A 14,170-nucleotide genomic window follows, 5' to 3' on the forward strand; every position below is an offset into this window, starting at 1 on the left:
TGATAACTTTCTTTCTCCATACGCAAGATACATGTCAATTCCACAATCATTTTAAAACGTCCATAACTTTTTTCATACAATATTTTTTTTAAATTTACCATAATAACAAGTGTATTTTATCTTTAATATGAATATCATATTGTTATATAAAAAATAAAAATTAGTGGGTTTTTTTATATTGTGTTATTTGGTTGTTCATTGTGTTTTTTAATTGGGTTTTTCTATGCATTGTTTTATAGATTTTGGTCATTGTGTTTTTCAATTGATACTCATATTAAAGATAAAAATTAAAACAAAGATTATATCATTGTGTCCTTTAGTTCGTCATTGTGTCTTTGTGCTCAACATTTGTCTTTCTACTTATCATTGTGTAATACGTTCATAGTCTTTTGTTCAGAATTGAGTTACGATATTCAATTAATTTGAGAAAAATAGTATTATGTTCATTGTGTATTACTCTCAAGTCATTGTGTAATATGTAGTTTTCATTGTGTTTTACGTTTCAGGCCATTGTGTTATATGTATTCACCATTGTGTCTTACGTTCCAGGTTATTGTGTTATATGTATTCATCATTGTGTTTTACGTTTCAGGTTATTGTGTAATATGTATTCATCATTGTATTTTATGTATTAGATAATTTGTTATTATTTCTTTTATTATATTTACATAATATTATTACACAACGGTGTTATTGGTATTAAAAAAAACACACAATGAAGAGTTGAAAGACACAACTGTAACATCTATACATTTCCATGCATGCAATCGCTATTCTTTTATACTCGTATTTAATAAAGTTCATGTATTAGTTCATCATCTGTATATTATGGAATCATATATTATTTATTACTATTTAGTAACATTATTATCATATGCACAATTACATGATTCTATGCTCATTTCGTTATATACATGCTTAATCGTTAATATGGCACGTTTAACCGGGAATGCCTAAATTAATTTTTTATAGTATTTAATATTTGTCATTAATAATTTTATCCTAAAGTAATTTTATTTATATCCTTAATTCAAATTAAGAAAAACCTTCTAGAATATTCTATTCTTGATCTCCAAGATTTGCCTTATCCAAATTTTGAATTCAAGTCCTAGTCAAATTTTATCTTTAATCCATTCTAATCTCTTCTCTAAACACCCCTATAAATAGAACTCCATAGCACCCTCCAATTCATTCCAAACCTGCATATTCCAAAGCCCCAAGGTTGCAAAGTCGTGATCCTCATCCTCTCAAAGACTCACAAGTCCTTTTCTTCATCGTAAGTTCTGATATTCGTTTAATGTTTTGATCTTTCATTATGCAGAAAAACCTTTTATTTCAAAGCTTAGATCTCGGTCATAATATATCCAAATCCCGAATTTCAAAAGCCTAAGTTGGTTCTTTATTTGTCTAGTGTTTATGTAATTTTTGGTGTAAAATTTTATAAATTTTAAAAACGTTTTTATTATTTTTCTTTAACAAAGGGTCTTGCTGAAAATCTTGACAAATAACTTTAGCCCCAAACGAATGTCATAACTCACTCATGTTTACGAGTTATGACCCAATTTTTGGATATATTGTGGACCTTTGAATTATAAAAATTATCCAACTGGAATCTCCTTAATTTGTTAAAGTATCAATTTTTAGTGATTTTTCTACTAAACTGACTCAGAATTAGACCCCTCGGTAGTTTACAAATTTTTTATATTTTTTAATAAACACTTAAATCTTATAAAAATATATAAGTTAAACAACTCATACGGTTACAAGATATAAAATTTTTGTAATCTAACTCAAAGGATTACTATTTTTAAAAAAGTTCGTGTCTTGAGCAGAAAGCAACCTATTCTTTTTTGGAAAAGATAATCTAAAACCCTCAATCATAAAGTTATCACATGAAACCACAAAATCCAATTGTACTTCCAAACAAACACCAAATCTATAGATATTCACCAAGGGTTCTATCACCAAGGCTACGGCCTAAGGAAAAACCAATTGGTGTGTCCGGGCGTGAATGGACCCACTTACCTTTTTTCTGGGAACCCAATGTCGAATATTTTATTCCACCGAAATAAAGTAACATCCTAAAACAACTTTATTGACACTAAGACTCTAAACCAAAGTGTTGCAAGCCTCAATTCATCAACAACAAAGGTGAGTTATAGCCCCTTTTACATGCTTTTAAACGTTTTTATAATTCGAGGTGGAAACATGCATAATCAATTTGTTTTACATAATATTTGATTAAAGCTTTATTTCATAATATTCGTTATGTGTGATCATTACAAGTGTATACTTAATAGCATGTACAACCATTAACTTGTTAAGCCCGTGGTAGTATGATGATAGATCTATTGGCCTGACACGCCCACGCAGGCCTCGGGTAGAGGCCATTAAACATAATAGTCTAATCGTGGACTAGACGACTCGCTAAACATGTCAGAGGTTTGGTTGTAATCAAAAAGTATACAAGTAATTTAACACATATAGAATGTTTTCAACTTAAAACTTATTTTATTAAAACCTATATTCTCACAAAATATTATTAGTTGACACTCTCACATGTTTTCAGGTATTGAAAATTTGTTTGTTGAGGATTACTTGGTGCAAGATATAGGATTTCATGATTGGACCTAGATTACTATAAAACAATTTATTTTATTGTATCTCTGTATTGCTTGATATTGAATTGAATTAAACAACTATTGTAACACGTAGTATCATCTGCTATGAACAATCACCGTCTCGCCTCGACGTATTCCGTCGTTGGTTGGGGTGTGACAACAATGATGAAAGAAACACAATGACAAACAAAAAGGACACAATGACGAAAAAAGACACAATGGTATGCAAAAAGACACAATGGCGTAAATTTTATTTTACTTTTATATAACAAAATCATACTCATATTAAAGATAAAAAAACGTTTGTTATTATTGCGAATTTTTTTATTTATTTTAAATATCATTTGAAAAAGTTATAGACGCTTTAAAATGATGGGGGAATTAACATGTGACTTGCATATGGAGAGAGAAAATATGTACTATTACTTTTATACCATTTTCCATTGATCCCCACTTCACATATATCATCTAATTCTCACACTTCTTATTTTTGTTAGCCTTTTGTAGAATAATTCAACCCGATATATATATATATATATATATATATATATATATATGTGTGTGTGTGTGTGTGTACGAAAAAAAATACACGAAAATTTATTTTGAGAGTTCAACGGTGTTCGGTTCGTTAAACGATTTAAAATAATATTAGATTTAATATATAAAGGTTAAATGCTAATAAAATAAAATAAATAAAAGGGGGGGGGGGGGTTGCCTCAGGTCGACGGTGTAAAGGAAATGGGAGGGAAAGAGATCATTTTTTTTTGTTATTTGCATTTTGGTCCTTTGTCTATGAATGCTTAAACATAATAGTGCAAAACATATGTTAATAGGTGAATTATGCATATCGTCAATAGTTATGAGAATTTATTAAGCCCGAGTGACCCATCTGTTAATAGGTGAATTATGCATATCGTCAATAGTTATGAGAATTTATTAAGCCCGAGTGACCCATCGTCGAACGCTTGATAAGGATAGTAATGATAATAATAATATTAGTAGTAGTCATAGTGGTAGTAGTAGTGTAGTAGGTTCTAAAATGCCAAGGTTTTCGGATTTGAAAAATTACGAATGTTACACTACGCGTCCACTAAAACATCCAATCAAAACAATACATTTATAAAAAGCGTGCTAAAGTTTGGCCGGCTCAAAAAAGTGTAGGCTAAATTTAAATTGACATGCTTTTGAATATTAGAAACAAGAAATAAGATATATGTTAACTCATGTGATAAAATTCGTCCATATGTGAAAATTAGTTGACAGCAAGAAGGAAAAAAGAACCAATCTATTTACTTTTTTTATATAATTATGAACTGTTACGTCCCCCGCATAACCCAGTAGTCCAATATCCAACAAACTAGTGGGATCTTGGAGGACTTGAGCTTGAGGCCTTAATTGGCTTAAAAGATAAACTAGTGGAAGCTGCATGTTATTTACCTTTTGATTCTCATGTGATTCCATTCGTTCTCTTGTGAATAATCGAAAAAAACGTTAAGTAGAATCAGGCAAGTTACAACTTATTCGTAGCTTTTATGTGACCGTTGACTCATGTTCGTATATGAATGAACTTAATCATATAGATAGGTAAGTACACTCTATTTTATGACAACTGATTAGCTAAAAACTTGGTTACTGGATGCTATATAAACGGTTTTAAACGTATCTCAAAACATTCCAAATCTAGCTTCTGCTGCAGATTACATAATTACAACCCACGTCACTTGATTGCTCCAGACGATAGCAGCAAAAAGCATATCCCTATATGGTTGAGTTCATAAGTGCTAGAAGCTCAAAAGTTTACCCTTCCCAGTGCTAGATTTCGGTAACAACAAAAAACTTGAGACCTGAAAGAAAAACAAAAAAGAACATATGGCTCCAAGAGTTGGTATATTGACTATATTTATCACTGGGGAGTATGAGTATAAGGGAAATCACAAACTTACAAATGCTAAGGTGACGACACAAGTGTTGTAGCAAGTTTATGAGAGCAGACACTTGAACGACTTAGATGTTTATCACACTGGATCTTTATACAGTCTGCTAGTTTACTAATGGCAATGTTAGCCTCTGCACACATACTAGAAAAACATGGTTGGATCTTCGTCCTATTTGACGCAGGCAGCTTTGCCAGTAATTCTTCAATGCGCTGCATCTTCGAAATAATGAGACAAGCCATTTCTTTTTGCACTCCCAGATTTTCCCAATGGCCCTTGATCTGCGCCTTGTTCCCCCCTGTTTTCAGTTTCTTTGGTTTATGGCTCTCCTGTGTTGCTTTCTCCCGTACCACATGAGTACTGTTGGTCTTGATCTTATCCTTCTCTTTCCTTAAAAGCCCCCGTAATTCGACCATAAGCTTATTTGCTGTAATTTCCTGCATGAGGTCACAGAGTTTTTAAGAAACATGGAAACACTCTCCATTTATTATCATAGATTCCCAAATTTAAATGCATGTAAACTTTAGGACACAGCAAGCAGAAGCTCAGCCCCTTTTTATAAACTACAAATGTATGTTGTGTTGAATGTACAAATTGTATATAATTAATAGATACCTCACGTAAGATCATTGTGAAGGTGCACCCTGGAGAGCCATCCAGCAAATAGCTTTTCAGTTCAGTAGACATAGCTACTTTCTTGGGTTCATGCTCCAACAAGTGTTTTCTATTTGGGTAAATGTTTAGCCTCTTTAAGTTCACAAACGGAGAAGGTTGATGTAACACAAGTTCCCCAGATGAAGACAGAAGCTGCGGAACCTTTTATAAACAGAAATTACATATACAAAAAAAGAACACACAATGCAGCCTTCATAATTATGTCTACATATTTATAAATGCAGACAAGAATTTCATCTTCAATATGGTGTTTGGCTAATTATTGCATTGAAAGAGAGAACGACATGTAGATTCCATGTTTCTTGATACTTGGTGCCAATATAAGTATCCAAGCATGTTTCTATATCTAGGTTTGGCATTGTGTTATTACGGAAAATAATTCCTGGTTTTCAATGTAACTTAAAGAGAGCAATATATCATGATGCGAGATACGCTAAAGCCTAATTTGGAGACACAACATAACAAAGGGAAATCACATATAACCAGTTTGACTGACCCAAAACCATTAATTAGCCTTTTTAATAAACTTTATTACTTGACATTCTTTGAACTCTCAAACACCTCAATATGAATGTACAAATTCGTTGCGCTTCCGAATAATCATCTATAATAAACCAATTAAGACATAACATATGACCTTTTTTCCCCCAGTTTGATCAAGGGCTAATTTAGAACTTTGAGTCGGTCAAATTTGCTATATATGTGATTTTATATCTTATAATAATGCACTTTGATCACCTATGCAAGTAGATCAGTCAAATATGTAAATATGCCTCTTTTCTAACGATGCTTAAGTTTCAAACTCTGGTTGTTTTAGGAAATAACGAAAAATCATTTAAGATGCTCGTTAAATAATACCTCAACAATTTCCAGGTTAAGTGTAAGGAAGCGGACATTGTAAAGCTGCTGAAGCAGACAAACCATTTGATCAGCATTGTTTGGATAAGAAACACAAATATCCGCCTTCTCTAAAGAATGGAGACCATCTATGGATAGATGCATAGGATGAGAACCGCTATAGAACAAGGAAACAAGGTGAGGTGCAGAAATCACATGCTCTGCCTGACAGAACTTCATAGTGAGATTCTCGAGATGAGGTGCAACCACCTTGATCACTTTCACACTATCACGGCCATTTTCAAGTGTGAGATTTGACAATAGAGGATGAGAGATAGTGAAACCATTTGATTCCATTGTTAAGAATTTTTTTAACGTGAGATTCTTCAAGTTTGCACATTTTGTAAAGAAACCAACGCATTTCTCAGCTTCGTCATCACATAGAGCGACCGAATGAAGTTCCAACGTTGTCAATGCCGGGAGTTCCCAAGTTGATGTCGGGATAATGGAATAACTACAACCATAATGCCTAGAATTTCTGTAATTGTTGTTCACAGCCAAACTAAGATGCTTGAGAGACTGAGAACTAACGAGAGAAAGAGGAAATTCAAAGTAGTTATCAGCAAAGAACACCACATTCAGCTGCTGGACATTGTGAGAGACTGCATAACTCAGAATTCTTTTGACAAACCCCTGGCTCATCTTTCCACGAAAACTGAGCTTCACTGAATGCACTTCTGTTAGATTGTCCCGGCGGGACAAAACATCCGTAACGAATTTGGAGAACTTTGGTAATGTAGTGAAATCCTCACTTGAGAAAGTGAGATAGGGCATTGAAGTCCAGATATACCTCCATCTAGGCGACAAAACACTTGTATCAATAGCTTCTGTGACCTTGAGAAATGATAGAATTTTTGTGGATAAGATCATCGGGCAAGCTGCTTAATCTATCAGTACCTTATACATCCATTATTCTCGTTTTAAATACTCTAATTAGCTCGTTTATCCAACAGCTGCAATTTAACAGAATGAAAGGATCATGACATCCAAAACCAAGTGGTTTTTAATGATAAACAAAAAGAAATGGGTTCATCTGCAGATATAATTGTTTACTCTATCGGCAAATGCTTATATATCTTATTACGTACATGCAAATACTAGTATGCTAATTTGGATAAAAAGAAATGACAGAATGACTTACTCAGTATGGATGTTAACCCAGTAACAGATTCAAATGTCATGAGCAAAGACGATCGCGTGTGTGATGATCAAAAGGGATTGGCTGGCAGCACACGAAACGGTTGTTGGCACTATGATTAATGACGTGTTATGTTGATATGGAGCTCGCCTGACTTGTCATTAGTTTGTTAGTTTGAAAGTGTATTGTATGCTCAAACTGCTAATCAGATCTGGAAAGAACTTAATGATAGATATGGAAAACCTAACGGTGCCAAATTATATCAACTACAGAAGCATTTGTGTGACATTTCACAAGGAAATAATGACATAGCCACATATTTTACCAAAATAAAATGTATTTGGGATGAATTGAATTCACTAAGTTCTATTCATATGTGTTCATGTGGTAATGCTCAAATTCTGGCTAAAAGAGATGAGGATCAAAAACTAATTCAGTTTCTTATGCGATTGAATCCTACATATGATGCAATGAGAAGTAGTATCTTGATGATGCAACCAATGCCATCCATTAATCAAGCATATTCTCTTCTAGTTCAAGATGAAAATCAAAGGGAAATACATGCTACTACTCAATTTAACCAAAATTTTGCTGCAATGAATGCATATAATTCATCTAAAGGAGTTCAGTATAGGAAAAATAATGGAAAGAAAGGTTTATCTTGTACGAATTGTAAGAAGAACGGACACACTATAGATACATGCTATAGACTCATTGGTTTCCCAAAAGATTTCAAGTTTACAAATGCAAATGCTACCAAGCCTAAGCGTTTTGCAGCATCTGTTACATCTGAGGAACCTGGGAACATTTCTGCAGAAAGTGATAACAAAGCAATGGTGGGTTCTTGTAATCTTACTCAAGAACAGTACAATGGACTTATGAATCTGTTAAACAATGTGCAAATGGGGTCTGCTTCCTCTGCTGTTACTTCTGGTTCCACAATCAATTCTGAGAATTTTGCAGGTATAATATCTTGCAATTCGTCTTTAAATCTTTAGTTCATGATCACACTACATGGATCATTGATACTGGTGCTACAAATCACATGTGTTTTGATGAAAGTTTATTTACCAACCTTCAAACTCTTTCAAAACCATTTTATATCACTCTACCTAATGGAAATCTGATTGTTGCCAACAAATTTGGCACAGTCAATCTTACTCCTACTTTTTCAATATATCATGTGTTTTTGGTTCCTCAATTCCACCGTAACTTGCTTTCCATTCCTAAGCTTTGCAATGATACAAATGGATTAGTGTTTTTTAATAATCATTCGTGTATCTTGCAGGCCCCTTCCATGAGCAAGCCACTGGTTCTTGGTAAACTCCTGAATGGTTTATACCTTCTTAAGCAACATTCTGATATACTATCTTCACATAATAATGTTGTTTCTTCTCTTAAAAGTTGTAATGTTGTTTCTGGTCATACTTGGCATGCCAGACTTGGACATTTGCCTCTTTACAAATTAAAAACTTTGAGTGTTTTCTCACATACACATATTGATGAGATTGCAACTTGTGATATATGTCCTCGGGCTAGACAACATAGATTATCTTTTCCTCAAAGCCATATTAAAACTGTTAAAGCTTTTGATATGATTCATGTTGATGTATGGGGTCCCTATAATACACCAACTTACAATGGTTATAATTATTTCTTAACCATTGTTGATGATTTCGCTAGAATTACTTGGACATATTTGCTCACTACTAAAAGCAATGCTTTTCCAATTCTCCAAAACTTCATTGAAATGGTCCAAGTGCAATTCAATACACATGTTAAATGCCTTAGAACAGATAATGCTTTTGAACTTGGTTCTGGTAACAAACAATCAGAATATTTACTCAGTAAAGGCATTGTACATCAAACATGTTATGTTGCAACTCCTCAACAAAACGGGGTGGTTGAGAGAAAACATAAACACCTCTTAGAAACCGCAAGAGCATTATTGTTTCAATCTAAATTACCTTTACGATTTTGGGGAGAATGTATTCTCACATCAACCATCAATCTCTTTCCAACTTCAATTTTGAATGGGAAAACACCCTATGAATGCTTATTTGGCAAAACACCTTCTTATAGTCATTTAAAAAGTTTTGGTTGTTTGTGTTATGCCTCTACACTTAAACAAGGACGAGACAAATTTCAATCTAGAGCTAATCCTTGCATATTCATAGGTTATCCTTTTGGAAAGAAAGCCTACAAACTTTATGATCTACAATCTAAAAACATTTTTATTTCCAGGGATGTAGTGTTCTTTGAACATTTATTTTCGTCCATTCCTTCTTCTCCTTCATCAATCTTTCCTACCTTAAATGACATAGCTCAGTTCTTTGACTATGACTCACCTTTTATGTCTTCCCCTTCTGCTCCCATTACTCCTCCTTTTTCTGATCCTATTCCTTCTCTTTTTCACCTCATTCTTCTTTTTCTGATCCCATTCCTTCTTCATTTTCTGTTCCATCTATTCCTCCTACCCGTGCTTCATCTAGATCTCATCGTCCTCCTTCTTATCTTGTTGATTATATTTGTAATTCAGCCTCATCTATTCCTTGTTATCACACTGTTACTGCTTGTTCTGCAGTCCATCATGTCTCTGTTAATCAATTATCCCCACAACAATAAGTCTTTTCTCAATATTTTGGACACTACTAAAGAACCAAATTCTTATGTTGAAGCCTCTTTAAATCCTCATTGGTAAACTGCTATGCAAAAAGAATTTGATGTTTTAGAAGCCAATAAAACCTGGTCTGTTGTAGATCTTCCTTTAGGAAAGAAGCCAATTCGATGTAAATGGGTTTACAAAGTCAAATTTCATGCAAATGGACATATTGACAGATATAAAGCCAGATTAGTTGTTCGGGGTGATACTCAAAAGGTTGGTATAGACTACAATGAAACTTTTTCCCCTGTGGTAAAGATGACAACCATTCGTGCTTTAATTGCTGCTGCTGCTAAACTCAATTGGGATTTACAACATTTGGATGTTAATAATGCATTCCTACATGGGGATTTAGATGAGGATATTTACATGCTTCCACCTCCTGGTATGGTTTTAGATAAATCTGATTAAGTTTTAAAGTTACAAAAATCTTTATATGGCCTCAAACAAGCTTCTCGCCAATGGTATGGGAAGCTCTCAGATGCTCTAAAACCAAAGGATATGTCAGGTCAAACAATGATTATTCTTTGTTCACTAAGACTATGGGTTCCTCCATAGTTCATTTAGCAATTTATGTTGATGATATATTGCTTACTGGTAATAATTCAGAAGAAATGCAGGCCATCAAGTCTTTTCTACATGATACATTTCAAATTAAAGACCTTGGCTTTCTCAATTATTTTTTGGGACTTGAGGTTCTAAACACTTCACAAGGTCTTGTCATGTCTCAAAGGAAGTTTGCTAAAGATCTTGTGCACGAATTTGACACTTCTGATGCTCCTTGTTCTCATTGTCCGTTACCTTCTCAATTAAAATTGCTTACTAATAAAGGGACGGTTTATTATGATCCTTTGCAGTATAGACAGCTTGTGGGCAAACTTAATACTTAACTCACACACGTCTTGATTTAGCTTTTGCAGTTCAGTTTCTAAGCCAATTTATGCAGGATTCTCGATCGCATCATTGGGATGCTGCTATGCATACACTTCGGTATGTTAAAGGAACTACTTCTTATGGTTTGTTGTTTAACAAGTCTTCAGATTTAAAGGTTGAGGCTTTTTGTGATTCGGATTGGGCTTCTTGTCCTAACACACGAAGATCAATCAGTGGTTATTTCATTCTTCTTGGTGGCAGCCCAATTTCTTGGAAGTCCAAGAAACAACCAACTGTTTCTCTCAGTTCAGCTGAGGCTGAATATCGCTCTATGCGCAAAGTCACTGCTGAATTAGCATGGCTAACCAGACTTCTTCATGATCTATCCATTCCCTCTATCACTCCTATACCTCTCAAATGTGACAGTCAAGCTGCTATTCACATTGCAAAGAATCCAGTTTATCATGAAAGAACAAACCACATTGAGTTGGATTGCCATTTTGTTAGGGAAAAATTACAAGACGGTTTTATTGATATTTCTCATGTTCCTACAAAGACTCAGTTGGCTGATATATTTACTAAAAGTTTACCAGGTCCTCAAATTATTCCTTATTATCCAAGTTGGGGCTTTCTATACCTCCAACTTGGGGGGGGGGGGGGGGTGTTGGCACTATGATTAATGACGTGTTATGTTGATATGGAGCTCGCCTGACTTGTCATTAGTTTGTTAGTTGATGTGTCATTAGTTTGTTAATAAGTGTTGTTATGACAGTTAGTTAGGAGAGAGACAAATTGATAAAAAAAAAGATTAGGGCTTTCATTTTGTAATATTCATAATCGAAAGTCATTTTCTCTCTTCATCTTGTTCTTTACTTTCTCTGATTTCAACGGTGGAGACGAATTAACGGCGTGATATCTCCAAAAGTTGAATGAAAAGACAGCTAACTAAAGCCCGACTCTTAATCTACAAAGTGATTTGTAAAAAATGAAGAAAAAATCTCATAATAAAATATTAAATAAATTAATTACGTCTTCATCATGATATTGATATCAAATAATTACACCTTATATCAGTACATTGTTGTTACCAACGTGAAATAATAAACCAAATACTTGATTCGAGACCGAAATAAGCCAAATAGATGAAGGAATCGATGGCTTAAGTTTGTTTAACTAAAGCAGTCTTGTTTCAAAATTAACATGCAACAACCTTTTTTTGATTATTCATTATAATAATTATGCCTCAAATTTATTATTTAGGTTATAAAATTTTTAGGATTAAATCATTATTGGTGGTTAACACAGTCTTAAACCAATTTATTTTAGACTGAGTTAGACCCGTGTAGCACACATGTTAGATTAAATAAATTTATTTAAATAATAACACAATGTGTAATATCAAAAATATGCTCAACAGATATAAAAATATATTATAAGGTAAAATAAATTATACATTACACAATATGGAAATAAAAAGTTGTTAGAAAATTCATAAATCTCTAAATATTTCTTTATACACAATATTTGTAGTTTTATTTGTGACTTTACTTTCTATATCAAAACTTATTAGTTTCACATTATTTATGTTTTTAACTATAGATAATGCAACACATAACTGGCAATGAGTTAAAATAAATTGTTTAAAAAACAAAGCAACTATCTATAATAATTGACCGTAGCTTTTATTAATATTCATTGCAAAGCAAAAATAAAGTGAAAATTTCATTCTTTGGAATAAATCATTTTATCTAAAGTTATAGGATTTTATTATTTTTCTATAAGAATAAAAGTGTGAGTTCAATATTACTTCCGGATATGATTTCAGCTTTTATAACACAGTTATCATATTGTATTTTTCGCATATAGTTTAGTTCATTGCATAGACAAATTTTCTAGATAATATTTTAAGGAACATCACTTCAACATCGTTTTTAGGACTAATATATGACTTGACAACCTTAAATTTTGAGGCTATTTAAAGCATCAGGGAACTAATACTTTCTTGTAACGTATCATTTTATGTCTGATATGTATAATACTTGTTTTTTTAATTTATACATGTTATTCTTTATACACATATGTGCAATTAAGATAACTGATAATGTACATATGTGCACATTATGTAAATGGTGATTGAATAAAAATATACATATGTGTATAATTACATTTTTTAATGAAACCGGGATGAAAAATATTTTTTTTTGTTTTTTTACTTTTTTAAAATTTTCGTTTTATAATTTTTTTTAAATATTTTTAAGGGTTTTTTTTGTCCTGAAATGGTTTTTGAAGTTCTGAATTTTAAAAAGTAATTTAGGATCCTCACCCTGTATATACCCATATTTATATTTATAAAATATATATAAATTTTATACATATATACATATTCTTTGTATTTATTTAAAAATGATATATTTTTTTGTTTGTGAGTTTTTTAAGTAACGACTAGTTTAACGATTAAATTTTTTAACGGTTAGTTTTTAACAATTTTCTTATCTATTTTACAACGTTTAATTCGAATAAAAAGAAACATGACAAGAAGTCCTAAAAAAACATGCATTATATAACACAATATGATTGTGGAGGATTAAGAGTCCGCCATAACAGATTGGTCGAATAATGAAGATGAACCACCTGAACCGCCATTTCATGGACCGAAATCTGATTTCCAAGCGTACATGGAACGGCTCAGGGATTTACGTAACAATGAAGCTCATCATGCACTTCGAAATGATTTAATGGAACATCTGTGGACGGTTAAGAATAATAATAGTTCATATGTTTTATTATTAGACAAAAGTTTCAAATTATCTCTCTTTCATTTTGTTAGAGTAATTGTCATTTTTTAATTTATGTAATTTTTTTGTTTATATATTTGTTATATTTTAGTTAATCTTTTTTTACTAAATTTTTATTATATTGCTATTTGTTTAAATAAAATTATAAAAATTAAATATTTTATAGTATTGTGAAATTCTTATTTAAAATAAATGTAAAAGTAAGTGATAATATAGAAATGTAAAGATGGTTTAAGAAAGTGTATTTTTGAAGTAAAAAATGTGGTTTTTAAGAGACAATAATATGGCTGGTTTAAACCAAAAACAGTTAGAGATGGTCTAAACAATAAAAGTTTTCTTCTTCCTCTTAACCATGTATGTTCTCAAGTTGTACCTTTTGTTATTTGAGAATGATGCTCTTGAGTGACATGGAAAATGATGGCGTCTTTAGATGGTGGTGGTTGTAAAACACATTATTATTTTTTTAAACGACCAACAAATAAAGTATATTAATGACTAGCTAGCAAGAAACTAGAAAAGATACAAGCACCAAATAACCACAAGAGAGTCAACCACTAGCACGAACAGCCAAATAC

General features: G+C 32.4%; 1 protein-coding gene across 1 annotated transcript in view; it reads right to left on the bottom strand.

Annotated features, from left to right (window-relative positions):
- Window positions 1–6,901, bottom strand: part of LOC143539404 (putative F-box/FBD/LRR-repeat protein At4g03220) — a 32,104-nt gene extending 25,203 nt beyond the window's left edge. Inside the window, exons 1-2 of the mRNA XM_077032738.1 lie at window positions 6,089–6,901; window positions 5,171–5,362 (exon numbers count right to left, since the gene is read on the bottom strand). Coding sequence (XP_076888853.1) covers window positions 5,171–5,362; window positions 6,089–6,901 — 1,005 coding nt within the window. The remainder of the gene's footprint in view (window positions 1–5,170; window positions 5,363–6,088) is intronic.
- Between the last annotated feature and the right edge of the window lie 7,269 nt (window positions 6,902–14,170).

This window comes from Bidens hawaiensis, unplaced genomic scaffold, assembly GCF_021521415.1.
Source record: "Bidens hawaiensis isolate Kalapana, Puna unplaced genomic scaffold, B.hawaiensis_p1.1 tig00011868_1, whole genome shotgun sequence".
NCBI lineage: Eukaryota > Viridiplantae > Streptophyta > Magnoliopsida > Asterales > Asteraceae > Bidens > Bidens hawaiensis.